General features: G+C 41.9%; 1 protein-coding gene across 1 annotated transcript; it reads left to right on the top strand.

Annotated features, from left to right (window-relative positions):
• Positions 1 to 1407: 1407 nt before the first annotated feature.
• LOC144714766 (uncharacterized) lies at positions 1408 to 11888 on the top strand. The gene is made up of 12 exons (XM_078589533.1): positions 1408 to 1606; positions 1976 to 2390; positions 2607 to 2853; positions 3037 to 3149; positions 3332 to 3411; positions 9366 to 9507; positions 9752 to 9832; positions 10201 to 10305; positions 10450 to 10632; positions 10726 to 10818; positions 11353 to 11559; positions 11633 to 11888. The coding sequence occupies exons 2-12, from the start codon at positions 1998 to 2000 to the stop codon at positions 11750 to 11752; spliced, it is 1764 nt and encodes a 587-aa protein (XP_078445659.1). The 5' UTR covers positions 1408 to 1606; positions 1976 to 1997; the 3' UTR covers positions 11753 to 11888.
• Positions 11889 to 13445: the final 1557 nt, after the last annotated feature.

Here is a 13445-nt window from a genome sequence, read left to right as displayed (position 1 = left end):
ATGAAGACATTGTATTAATAAACATCGTAGGAGATATGGATTGTATGATTGATTTGTCAACCACATATTTCCATCACCATTGTGTGTCTAAGTGCATTTTTAAAACTGAAGGTATTGTTAAGTCTATTCTACTATAGTACTTGGTGGCAAAAGCAAATGCCTTTAAGATCTTAGTGAACTCTTACAAGGCATCCCCCTCCTCTAGGGAGACGATGAAGCTTCCTTGTGCATTGATGATGAGGGCCATGTGAACAATACATGTCTCTTCGTTGTGCCATTTCCAATATATCATCATTTTAATTCCATATTGTCGTCATGTTAAGTTTCAGCTTGTAATGGTTCACAATCCTAAGTGCATCACACATCTCTTGATGGATTTTTTCATATTGGGTTCAATTCTAAGTCATATATATCAAATCTCTAACCTCATGATTTTATAGGGGTTTTCTCTTAATAACAAGATCAATCATGCACAAATGATGTGCACATGAAGCAAAGAGGGTTAATGTTAAAGAATGAAAGTATACAATTCCAATCAGATGGTCCTTTTATGGATCATATTTTTCAAGTGATGTTATAAAACTAAATATGCTGATAGGCATGGGGAAAAATATAAGAAGATGAACCAATATCCCTCTAGTCCATAATGATTTTGCTTCTCATAGAATGTAGAGAAAGCTATGTAGAGTCCTTATGCATCTATGAAAAAATTATTTTCCAAACCCAATGTGGGGAATCCAAGTAAAGCAGCCCTAAAAATACTTGAGATTTTGAGAACGGACGTAATCCCCCAAGTCTTTTGATCAGGAATCTGAAAGGCCATGGCACCAGCTGAATCTTTAAAAAAGAGCATTGATTGCATAATTATACTTGGTTTCTGCATCTTCCATAAGTCTTCTCCAAAAGCTATCATACATTTACGCTGCTACACTTATTGATACATATTCGGATTTAGATATGTAGATTGACAGTTATAATTATACTTAACACACACATGTAGATGCATATATATGTATCATTACTCAAGTATTTATATACATGCCACCTCGCCCGCCTCTTGTCCCACGCTTGCTCAAGCTGACTCGCGGCTCAACAGCCCAACAAGAAGGGAAAACCTTAACCTGAAAACTAATTACTTCTAAATATTGAGTATAAAACCAGTTAGCTTACGACCCACTAATCTAGTAATCTTAACACAACATCATTTATTTAATAACACAGTATAGTCGGAACATAGATACATCTATTTAGTGTACTTGTATGAAAATGTATCCGTCAACCGTCCAGGAACCTTGCAAGTTTTGCGCGTTCAGTCTCTCACAAGCCGACAGCACGCGTTAATCTTTTGACGTTCTGCTATTGGGCTGGCTTTTCCTTCGGCGGCCCATTCCAAAGTTTCCAAGAGAGAGGATTCGGCCTCCGGGGACGGGGGTCGATCGTCTTCGTCGCGCTTCGCTCTCAAATTTCTCCGCGCTTGTTCTCCTTCGTCCGCGTATCCCTAGCAAGGCGGACCCCCACCATCAACCCCCTTCAACGCCGTCTCCTCCGCTGGAGCAGCCCGATCCGCCGAGACCGACAAAGTTCAAGCCCGATTTCTTCCCTGCAGGTCAGTTCTTATCAAGGGTTTCCCTCTCCGTCTTCGTTTCCATCTATACTTGCCAGAGGCCCCGTGGATTAAGCCCTTTCCTCTTAGCATTCTCCCCCGTTCTCTTGATTGTTGACCTGGTTGCCCTCGTATTAATGTTCATCGGGGAATTTCTTTCTCCCTTGGACCTTTTTGGAGCAGATCTGCTTGTGGGTTGCTTCATTTCGGACCCAACCGTTTCATCGCCTTTTTGGGTTTCAGTTTTTTGGATCATTGAAAAAAGATCTTTGTCTTTTTTTCATTTTAAGCATCTGTTTGTTTGGTTAGCGTGGGATTTTTTTTCTTTCTTGCGAATGATCTGATGGGAGTTTCTTGAATTTTTTCTTGCAGCGATTGTAGACTTTGGAGTCCGATGGCTATGATCGACGAACCGCTTTATCCTATAGCTATTCTGATCGATGAACTTAAGAATGAGGACATTCAGTTGCGGCTGAACTCCATCCGTCGGCTTTCTACCATTGCTCGAGCGCTGGGCGAGGAAAGGACTCGGAAAGAACTAATTCCTTTTCTTAGCGAAAATAATGACGATGACGATGAAGTGCTCCTTGCGATGGCCGAAGAATTGGGGGTGTTTATTCCCTACGTTGGGGGCGTCGAATTCGCTCACGTGCTGCTTCCTCCATTGGAAACGTTGTGCACTGTTGAGGAAACTTGTGTTAGAGAGAAGGCCGTTGAATCTTTGTGCAGAATCGGTACCCACATGAAGGAAACCGACCTAGTTGACTGGTTTTTCCCCCTCGTCAAGGTAATAAGACCGATTTTCGGTGGTAATTAAAAATATCAGAGTGTCTGATTTTTCTTGTGCCCTTATCATCTCAAACACCGGGCATGGAAAGTCTTAGAATTTACAGGAAAGACACAAAAATTATCATATTATTTCTCTTAGTTTCATTTTCTTGTTTGAAACGCTGAAGATTATCTATGTTGCATCTTCAATTTTGGATGAATGTTCTCTTTGCAGAGGCTTGCCGCTGGGGAGTGGTTTACTGCCCGGGTTTCATCATGTGGACTGTTTCATATTGCTTATCCAAGTGCTCCTGATCTTATGAAGACTGAACTGAGATCCATATATGGCCAGCTGTGTCAAGATGATATGCCAATGGTGAGAAGATCGGCGGCTTCCAATTTAGGGAAATTTGCATCTACTGTTGAACCAGGTCACCTGAAGACTGATATTATGCCCATGTTTGAAGACCTGACCCGAGATGGTGCGCGTACCTTTTTTACTGGTTCAACGTGGTTTTATTCTTACTAACCTTTTATTAATCACCCGTTAATGAATCTATAATGTTCTCAATTCTGATGTTGTTTCATACTTTTTGCCATTTATCTTAATAATTTTATTTGACACTGTTTTTTATCTCCCGTGGATAATTTTTTTCTGGTTCCAGATCAAGATTCTGTACGTTTATTGGCGGTTGAGGGATGTGCGGCGCTTGGAAAGCTGCTGGAACCCCAGGATTGTGTCGTTCACATTCTTCCTGTCATAATTAGTTTCTCCCAGGTAGGAACAAGCGTTGTATGTTTGACTGTAATGTGACTCTCGACCCTTCATAGTATAAACGCGATTGTATTGTTATTTAACAACAAGATTCATTGGAAACTTTCCTTAATGAGCTTGGGGTTTGGACTTTTATACTCTGGATCTTTCATTTAATCATACGTTTTCTCGTTCTCATTCAATAGGATAAATCGTGGAGGGTGAGGTACATGGTGGCGAATCAATTGTATGAGCTCTGTGAAGCTGTTGGTCCTGAGTCTACCAGGTTTTTTTTTTTAGTTTCCATCTACCCTTTTGCACTGTGTTTTCGAACTATTGTAATCGCAGAGATACCTTTTATAATATGCCTATTAGGGATGAATATTTTTATATTTTGGATTATGTTTTTATCTCACTGGGAAGGTCACCGACTTTGTGTGATCTCCCCTATCCTTATTTCAAAAAAAAAAATTAGGGATGAATATTCCGAAGTTATTATATCTTGATGTTGGAAATTCTATTTTTGTGTTGACTATGTGCGCTAAATTTTCTGAGCAAATGTACAAAACATTTATGTACCTATTCATTCTTGCAGTAGTTTTTATCTTCTCTTCTCTTTACATAACTAACGTCATATCACAAATTGTAGTAGGTTATATACCGTTCGGTATACCTAGTGCCATGTAGATATATCAATCTGAGAATCCTCATGACTACACCAGTAGATTGATCGAGAGAATGTAGGAAAGAAAGAACAATATATTCACATAAAACCCCTTAAAACGTTACAACGAATGCAATCGATCCTTTATAGTCTTGTACACAAGAGGAGATGACCGTTGTAGTCCAACGGTCATCTCTTAATGGGCCCGTGCGAGATGGGCCGGACTAACACCCCCCCTCAAGTTGGGGATAGATGTTGAACATGCCCAACTTGGACACCAAAGCTTGAAATTGTGGGCCAGGTAGGCCCTTCGTGAAGATGTCGGCTACTTGCTCCAAAGTCGGGATGTAATGGGGAACAATAAACCCATCATCGATGCTTTGCTTAATGTAATGACGTGCCACTCGTGCATGCTTGGTCCGTTCATGCTGGATGGGGTTCTTGGCCATGGCAATAGCGGACTTACTGTCTGAATAAAGAGTGAGCCCCGTCCCGTACCAGGAAAGAGATGTAAGTCTTGTAAAATATCTTTGAGCCACATGCCCTCACAAACACCCTTCTTTAAGGCACGAAGTTCAGCTTCAGCACTGGAGAGAGATACTTCTTTCTGCTTTTTACTTCGCCAGGTAACGAGGTTGCCTCCGATAAAACTGCAATAGCCCGTGGTGGACCGACTATCCTCAAACGACCCTGCATAATCAGAATCGGTGTAGAGAACCACAGTAGGTTCTCCGCCCATCCGGAACAGGAGACCTTGGCCAATCGATCCTTTAAGATAGGCAAGAATGCGATCGGCTGCTCGTTGATGTGACTCCCGAGGGTCACTCATAAACTGACTCAAGGAGTTAACGGCAAAGGCAATATCAGGGCGAGTATGGTTGAGATATGACAGTCGCCCAATAAGTCTCTGAAACGACGCCTTGTTCACTGGGGCATCTTGACCATGCTGCTCAGCCTTTAGCTTGACATTGATGTCGACCGGAGTAGCTGCTGGATGGCAGTCCAATTTTCCGGTTTCCCGTAATAGATCAAGGATATACTTGTGCTGGGACAGGACGATTCCAGTCTTAGAGTATGCCACCTCAATGCCCAAGAAATAGGTAAGAAGACCAAGTGCTTTAATATCAAAGGAGCTAGTGAGGTGTGCTTCAAGGCTCCGAATTTCGTCCACATCATTCCCCGTGATTATAATATCATCAACATAAACAATAAGAATGGCGATTTTCCCGTGAGGACTATGCTTGATGAATAACGTGTGGTCTCCTTCACTCTGAAAAAACCCGGCAGCTAGCATGGTTTGGGAGAATTTTCCAAATCAGGCGCGAGGGGACTGCTTGAGGCCATATAAAGATTTCTTAAGGTGGCATACATCGCCTGAATTGCGACCCAGAGAATAGCCTGGGGGTGGTGACATGTACACTTCCTCTTCCAAGTCCCCATGTAAAAATGCATTTTTGACATCATATTGAAACAATTTCCAATCAAATAGTGCTGCCAAGGCGATTAACACACGAATTGTATTCAACTTTGCCACCGGAGCAAAAGTCTCAGTATAATCAATACCATATGACTGAGTATATCCTCGTGCAACCAGGCGAGCCTTATATCGTGCAATGGAGCCATCGGAATGATATTTAATAGAGAAAACCCATTGACTGCCAACCACCTTTTTTCCAGCTGGTAGAGGACCCATTTCCCACGTATGATTTCTTTCGAGTGCTTCCATTTCCGCATCCATAGCTTGCTTCCATTCAGCTAACAGCATGGCTTCGTTGACTGTTTTTGGGACCGTCACGGTCAATAAGGCTTGAATTATTTTATTATACTCCGGAGAAATTTGATTATATGACACATAGTTTCCGACAGGATATCGCTTTTTTTGTGTGCATGCTCGGACACCCTTGCTGACGGCAGTAGACCAGCCATTGTTGCTAGGAGTGTCGGCACACACCGCTGCATCATTACTTGTATTGAGCTCTGAGATATCAGGCTGGTCTTCCTCCGAAAGTGAGCAGAGAAGCGGATCTGCAACGGGCGGTGGACCCATGTTGGGTGGTGCGGAGATTGCCAGATGCTCATTGTCACTCATCAGCACCTCCAAGTCGAGGTTCCCATCAGACCGGCTTTCTGCGTCATGAAACATCCTTCCCTCGTCAAAGGCGACGTCTGCTGTAGTGTAGATGCGTCTGGAGCTGGGATGATCACATCTGTAACCCTTTTGAGCCGATGAATACCCCAGGAATAGACACTTGAGAGCCCTGGGGTCTAACTTTCCTGCATGGTGAGCATGTACATATACAACACAATCAAATATCTTGGCTGGCAAGTTAGTCTTTAAAGATAAATGTGGAAATTCCGAAGACATAAGATCAATAGGGGAAGAGAAATTTAAAGTTTTGGACGCGGTGCGATTTATGAGGTGGGTGGCCGTGGCAACAGCTTCACTCCAGTACTGTTTGGGGCAGTTTCCTTGGAACAGAAGAGCTCTAGTTGTAGACATAATATGACCAATTTTCCTCTCAGCAAGTCCATTCTGCTGAGGAGTGTTTACACAAGAGGACTGATGCACAATTCCCTGATCTCCTAGATATGTTGTGACCTCTCCAGAAAAATATTCTTTAGCATTATCAGTTCTGAGGACCTTGATCTTTCTATTGAACTGTGTATTAATCATTTCGCAGAAGAGTGTAATTACTGATGGAACTTCAGCTTTTGATTTCAGCAGATATACCCAGGTATATCTAGTGAAATCATCAACAAATAAGATGAACTACCGGTGATGAAAGAGACCCGTGGTGGAACACGGTCCCCATACATCACTATGGACACATTCAAATGCAGCGGAAGATCGATGGTTGGAAAGGGGAAAACTCGTTCTTTTGTGTTTGGCAAATTGACATGACTCACAAATCAGATTGTCCACAAAGATTCCCTTAAACAAGTTGGGGTATACATGTTTCAAAAGATAGAATGAGGGGTGCCCTAGTCTTCGATGAAGAAGGATGACCCGCTCTTCACTTTGGGTGTTGCATGCCATTTTTCGATGATTACCCTCTTCCAATCCGTCTAGTAGGAGAAGTCCTCCTTCCCGTCTAACAGATGAAATCTTCTTCCCGGTGTCCTTTATGCACAAAAAACAGGAATCGGCATCGAGAATGAATCTCAAATCAGTATCAACAACCAACTGCGTTAGAGAGAGTAAATTTGCTTTTAATTCGGGTACGTGTAAAACATCCTTTAATTGCATTCCCTTAACAAGAACAGTCCCTCTTCCTTCTACTTTTAAAACCCCACCATTAGCGGTAAAAACTTTATGACCACTAGAAACCAGTTCATATGATTTAAACAGGGATTTTTGGGGTGGCATGTGGTCTGTCGCCCCTGAATCCAAAATCCAAGATGATGTTATGGAACTAGTATGATTGTGAGTAGTAAATGCAAGGTGTTTACCTGATCTGGCCACTGATGTGGAGCTAATCTTCTGCAAAATTTTATTCACTTCGGATTGAATGATTTTCTGAATCTCGCCCCCGTCATTACTCTTCTTGGTGGAGGGATTGCTCCCTTCACTCGCAACATACGCCTTCTTCTGATCTCTAGGTACCCAAAGGCCTTTCCGGATCTGCTCCTCCTTCCAAGCCAATTTTCGGCAGTCCTTTTTTACGTGGCCCTCCTTCCTGCAATAGCTGCAAACTGGGGGGTCGGGGGGATTACCTTCTTTAGAATTTGCTTTAGGAGCCTGCATAGTAGGTGCTGTAGAAATTGGAGTACTCCGTGGTTCACCCCTTTTTGCTAAGTGAGCTACAGAGGGCTGAGGAGTAGACTCTTCTTCCTTGCATATCAATTTTCTTTGACGCTCTGCCCCTTGTAGTTCGGAGATAGCTTCTGCCAGCGTTGGAAATCGTTCCCGATGTAGTAGTTGACTCCATAAATTTTCATATTCTGGTTTTAATCCCATCAGAAACGTAAGTGTTCTGAATTTGACTTCTCGCAGATAGGAGGGGGAATTTTTATCTCCCGTGGGCCATAAGAGATCCAGCTCCCTCCAAATAGCTTTGAGCTTTGCCGAATATGAAGATATAGACATCCTGCCTTGCTTCAGTGTCCTCTCTTGTTCCCGGAGATCAAAGACCCGAAAGTCACTATGAGTTTCTGCACAAGATTTATTAATCTCTTCCCACAAATGGCGAACACAGTCCATAAGTAGATAATCGTCTCTTTGTTCTTCTTCCATATTTCGTATCATCCAGTTGACAATTAGCGCTTCTTCTGACTCCCAGATATATAGTTTTGGATCATCCTCTGAAGGTGCATCTTCTGTCAGATGTTTACCCAAATATGCAGCTTTAAGACTTCGTTGAGCAAGAGTAACCCATTTTTGACCGTTAACTCCATTGTATTTCATATCCAGATCAGGTAAGATCACCCTGTTCTGGATTGTAATATCAGTCTCTTTGGGGGTCGAAATTTCAGACTCCTTTTCCAACATCGTTGATCGGGATTTACCACCCATAAAGCTTACTTAACTGATAAAGAACACGAGTAGAGAATTACCGACCTGAGCTGTGCGCCGAGTCGATGCTTGCCGAATGAATACGGCACAATAATATAGTAGATTTTGTTGTCCTTTTGAAGTATCAACGTCCGCCGAATGAGTACAGCCACCTGTTGTTGATTCTCCTCTTGAAGGCAAGACTGTTGCCGAATGGATACGGCCCCAATGAATAATCCCGTTTTGGGATAGCACAAGAGTTTTTTCCCAAGGAATAATTACGGAAGAAATGCTCAATAGAAGAAATGCCCAATAGGAAAAGAATCAGACTTCGCCAACCTTTTTTCCTGCCGAAAATAGCAGATCGGACTTCGCCAACTTTTTCCACCAAGAAGATCTGGCTTCGCCGATCTTTTCCGCCGAGAGGAATAGAACGAGCTTCGCCGGTCTTCTCCGCCGAGGAGAAGAGAACTGACTTCGCTGAGGATCAGCGACGCACTTCACCGAGTATTTTTCCTTTCCGCCGAATCCAAAAATTGCTCTGATACCATGAGAATCCTCACGACTACACCAGTAGATTGATCGAGAGAATGTAGGAAAGAAAGAACAATATATTCACATAAAACCCCTTAAAAACGTTACAACGAATGCAATCGATCCTTTATAGTCTTGTACACAAGAGGAGATGACCGTTGTAGTCCAATGGTCATCTCTTAATGGGCCCGTGCGAGATGGGCCGGACTAACACAATCATTAATTTATACTAGTTATTTTTATTCTACTAATTGGAGTCACAATAATATATTCGGAGTCACAATATTAACGAAGGCTTAGGATTCATTCAACAGTCCGTATACCTGTGGTGTGTATATGAAGTTTGAATAATATTATTTCTAATCTGCAGGGATGGGTATGAGATTAATTTTAATGTCTTTGTGATGCCGATAACAAGATTTAGAGGAAGGGGGTTGCTTACATGTGAATGGTTTAGTGTTGGCTATGCTCGTGTTGATTATTGTTTCATACTATCAACCTATGCTCTGTAGAATTTCCGTCTAAAGCTTTTCAAATATCTATGTTGAAGAGTGGACTTAATGCCGGCATATGTCCGGCTTCTCCGAGATAATGAGGCTGAAGTCAGAATAGCAGCTGCTGGAAAGGTGACGAAGTTCTGTCGTATTTTGGAACCTCAGCTTGCTATTCAACACATTCTTCCATGCGTGAAGGTACTTAATACTCATTTTCAGAAACGTTTTTCTTATCTAATATAATAAATATGATTTCTCTCCCTACAAATGAGAACCCATGTCAGCCCACTTTCTTGCGATGATCGGTTTATCAATATATCTGTTTAATTGATTTATTCTGTTGTTGGTGCACAATAATCCTTGTGTTTCTCTCATGATTTACATTTAAACTTTTTTTCGCGTATAAAAATTCAGCCTTCAAAATGTGGCTTTTTTATCACAGGAATTGTCGTCAGACTCTTCACAGCATGTTCGTTCTGCCTTGGCTTCAGTCATTATGGGAATGGCACCAGTTCTGGGAAAGGTATGCACATACGTTCATCTTTTCTTATTGAGATTGCTCCTGTTTTTTGGAAAAAAATGAGACTTTTTGCTTTTTTAATGTGGTGACAGTACATCTAGATTTACTTTTCAATCTATTTTATGGAGCATCAGCTGGCGATTTATTTTATAGGTTCATATCTTTTTCTACAGAATTCTTAATATCCATGGTTGAGTTATTTGCCTCCAGTTTTTCAAACTTTTTTGTTCGGTGAAATTTTCCGTTTGGGATTGAGTTGTCTTCCTACATTTAATTATTTTAAAAAAATTGTGCGGACACCAATCGATTTGTTTTTCTCTCATCTATTGGCTGACTATTTCCACTTATAACCATTGTTTTGTATATCTTAGGACGCGACAATCGAGCAGCTGCTTCCTATTTTTCTCTCCTTGTTGAAAGATGAATTTCCCGATGTACGGTTGAACATCATTAGCAAGCTGGACCAAGTGAATCAGGTTTGCAGTTCTTTCTTCTTGTGTATTTGCTTTAGTGGCCATTTTTCCAAATTTTATGATATTCAAGAGAAATACAAGTAGATCCAAATTTTATCGTCCTACTCAAACATGCACAATGTGATGATACATCTTTAATCTATTTAGGTGATTGGGGTAGACCTGCTGTCCCAGTCATTGCTCCCTGCCATCGTGGAGCTCGCAGAAGACAGACACTGGCGTGTTCGTCTTGCTATCATTGAATACATCCCTCTTTTGGCAAGCCAGCTGGGTGTTGGCTTCTTCAATGAGGAGCTTGGGTCTCTCTGTATGCAGTGGCTGGAAGACAAGGTATGTGCTCCCTCTCTATATTACCATAAATTCCATGTCAAATTTATCTTAGGACTTTGTTATTTTGTTTTTTTTTCTTCTGGGAATCGGTAGGTGTATTCTATCCGTGACGCAGCTGCTAACAACCTGAAGCGCCTGGCCGAGGAATTTGGGCCAGACTGGGCCTTGCAGCACATTATTCCGCAGGTGATGTGATTATTATTATCGTTAAGAAAAATGAAGATCACGGCAGATTCAGTAATTAACCCTTCAACTAAAAAATATATAAATGAAAATTACAAGGACCAAATTGGTCCCCCAAACCATTCATGCCCTTCTAAACCATCATGAAACAAAACCCCTTCCCTTGTGAAGGCTTCTCTCCGTCAAAGCCATCCTCCCCTTGAAAACAATCTCATTATGATGCAGCCAGATTGTCCATTGCACCATGAAGACCCTTCCCTACTCTGCCTCCCCCTAAATATTCCATGCCTGAGAGGCCTAGAACGACTCATCTGAAGTAGCATCCACCCATGAAATCCTCTGGCTGGCCCAAACCACCCGAGGGAATAGACACGCAAAGAAAAGATGAGAGCAGTCTTCTTCTCTCTGTGCACAAAACACACTCTGCCAAAGTGTCTGGGAATTGGCTTTTCTTGGAGGCTTGTATCACAAGCCTCTGCGATCTGCTTATCATTACATCTTACTGGTTTCATATTTTTTCACCATCGGGTACTGCAGATCATGGAGAAGATCAGCAACCCTCACTATCTGCATCGGATGACCATCCTCCACGCCATCTCCTTGCTGGCTCCCGTCATGGGCTCGGACATCACTTGCCAGAAGCTGTTGCCCCTCATCATCTCCGCCTCCAAAGACCGGGTGCCCAACATCAAATTCAACGTTGCCAAGGTCCTGCAGTCGCTCATCCCCATCCTTCAACAACCTGTGAGTACATCTTTTCTCTCTGTCACTCTCTATCCACATACGTCGTTGACTCGGAGATGGTCTGGTTTAAAAGGTGGTGGAGCAGACGGTGAGACCCGCGCTGGTGGAGTTGACTGAGGACCCTGACGTGGACGTGCGGTACTTCGCCAACCAGGCCCTACAGGCATGCGACAGCATCATGATGTCTGCCTAATTCTGCCATGTGGACCGAAGACCTGTTCCCCTTCCTCTTTATTCTCCTAATTTTTTGGTTTTCTTTCTTTCTTTGTTTCTTGTCTGTGTCTGTATGCAGTCTAAGAACCAGTGGATATGCAAGTGTCCCCTTCTTAGCTGACTGTCTCTTTGTGGGCCCCATTGTTATTGGGCTGAGCTATTGGAGGCCCAATTACTTGTTTAGCATGGGCGGGAGTGGGTTAGTGCTCACCCGGTCCAGATATGGGATGGGGATAAACTGATGTCAGCCATAAGATATATTCCACTATAGGGTGTTGACATCAAATACTGCTTGCTACAGTTTCGATATTAATACCCATTCTAATATCAGCTTCCACCTTTGTCTTGAGGTTTGGATGCTGATTTGGGTTATTGGCTGTGGATATTGCATACCCTGATAACCCATGAATTATTTTCTATGCATTGTTATTACGTGATAATATGAGGTATTAACCTATTTTTTTTTTTAAGTTACGTTAAGTATGGACTCTCTCCTCTGCAACAATTGAATTCCAACCCCCTTTCTCTCTCGTGCTTCTCTCCACCAATTGATAGATAGATATAGATAGAAAAATAGATAGATTAAGGAGAGAGAAGGAGAAAAGGGAAGGATGGATTAAGAAAAGACTATGGAAAGCTCATGTGCAGGGCCCTTCTTTAAAGTTGTGAAATAGAGTGAGTTGAGGAAGAAAAACTGATTTCTAATTTCCACCTAAAGATGACCATGTAGTATGGTGTGAATTTTTGCTCTGTGTGCAAAAATTAAACTTCATCGTCACCCTGCCTAATGTGCTGAATAAAGTTTGGGCAGAAATTTGCACTGCACAATCATACACAATCCCACAATCAGGGTAGAGAAAGAGAGCTCTGGGTGTAACAGTGTGTGTGTGAGAGTAGTGTTTGTCCGTCCCAAGTCTGATATTGGATGGATGATATCGGGACAGATGCTGAACCGGATCGCGGAAATGGGCTAGTCCAATATCCTTCTATACCGGTATCCAAATACAGGATGACAAAATCGGAAATTGGTTGTTATAGTACAGATATCTGAGACCATTATCCGTCCAGATATCGACATCCATCTTCGTCTCAAAGGTTGGATGACGATATCGAACATCGACGCCAGATCTCAATTTTCCTGATTTCTGACATATGAACAGAAATAAATTTTAAATAATCTATGATGCGTAAAAAAACTGTGGGGAGCCATATAGATTGTTTGTTTGAGCAATTTTTTATTTTCTCAAATGGTTTTATTTAATATTTTGTTTATAATCTTGTACCTTGCCTGGCCCAGAACAAAATGGGTCAGATTGCTTGCACTGCATGACCCATTATGAGCACATATTACATTTAGTAATTGCAATGGGTAGAGCGCAAGTTTTACAACATTAAAATGATCCGACGTAGTCATACTACTGTAAACTTAACATTCTTTCCATGAGGGAAAATATGTGCCCCCCTTATCTGTATATCAGATATCGTCATCATTAAAATGATTTTCAATATAAATTTCAATATTGGATATCCATATATTGGATTCAATATCTAGTACTGGCATTTGCCATGTTCGGAGACCTACAATATCTGTCCTGATATCTTGTATTGGATGGATATTCGATATCTGTCAGTTGCTGATAGTTAGTATCTAAGACCATCCTAATTTTATTCAG

Source organism: Wolffia australiana, chromosome 18, assembly GCF_029677425.1.
Source record: "Wolffia australiana isolate 7733 chromosome 18, ASM2967742v1".
Lineage (NCBI taxonomy): Eukaryota > Viridiplantae > Streptophyta > Magnoliopsida > Alismatales > Araceae > Wolffia > Wolffia australiana.
This window is presented reverse-complemented; position numbering and strand designations above follow the sequence as displayed.

Bases quoted from the DNA above. Each gene is read 5' to 3' on its own strand.
- LOC144714766 (XM_078589533.1), top strand. From the start codon at position 1,998: ATGGCTATGATCGACGAACCGCTTTATCCTATAGCTATTCTGATCGAT. The intron at 2,854-3,036 runs GTGCGCGTACCT...TTCTGGTTCCAG, and splicing joins TGAAGACCTGACCCGAGATG to ATCAAGATTCTGTACGTTTA. The intron at 3,150-3,331 runs GTAGGAACAAGC...CTCATTCAATAG, and splicing joins TCATAATTAGTTTCTCCCAG to GATAAATCGTGGAGGGTGAG.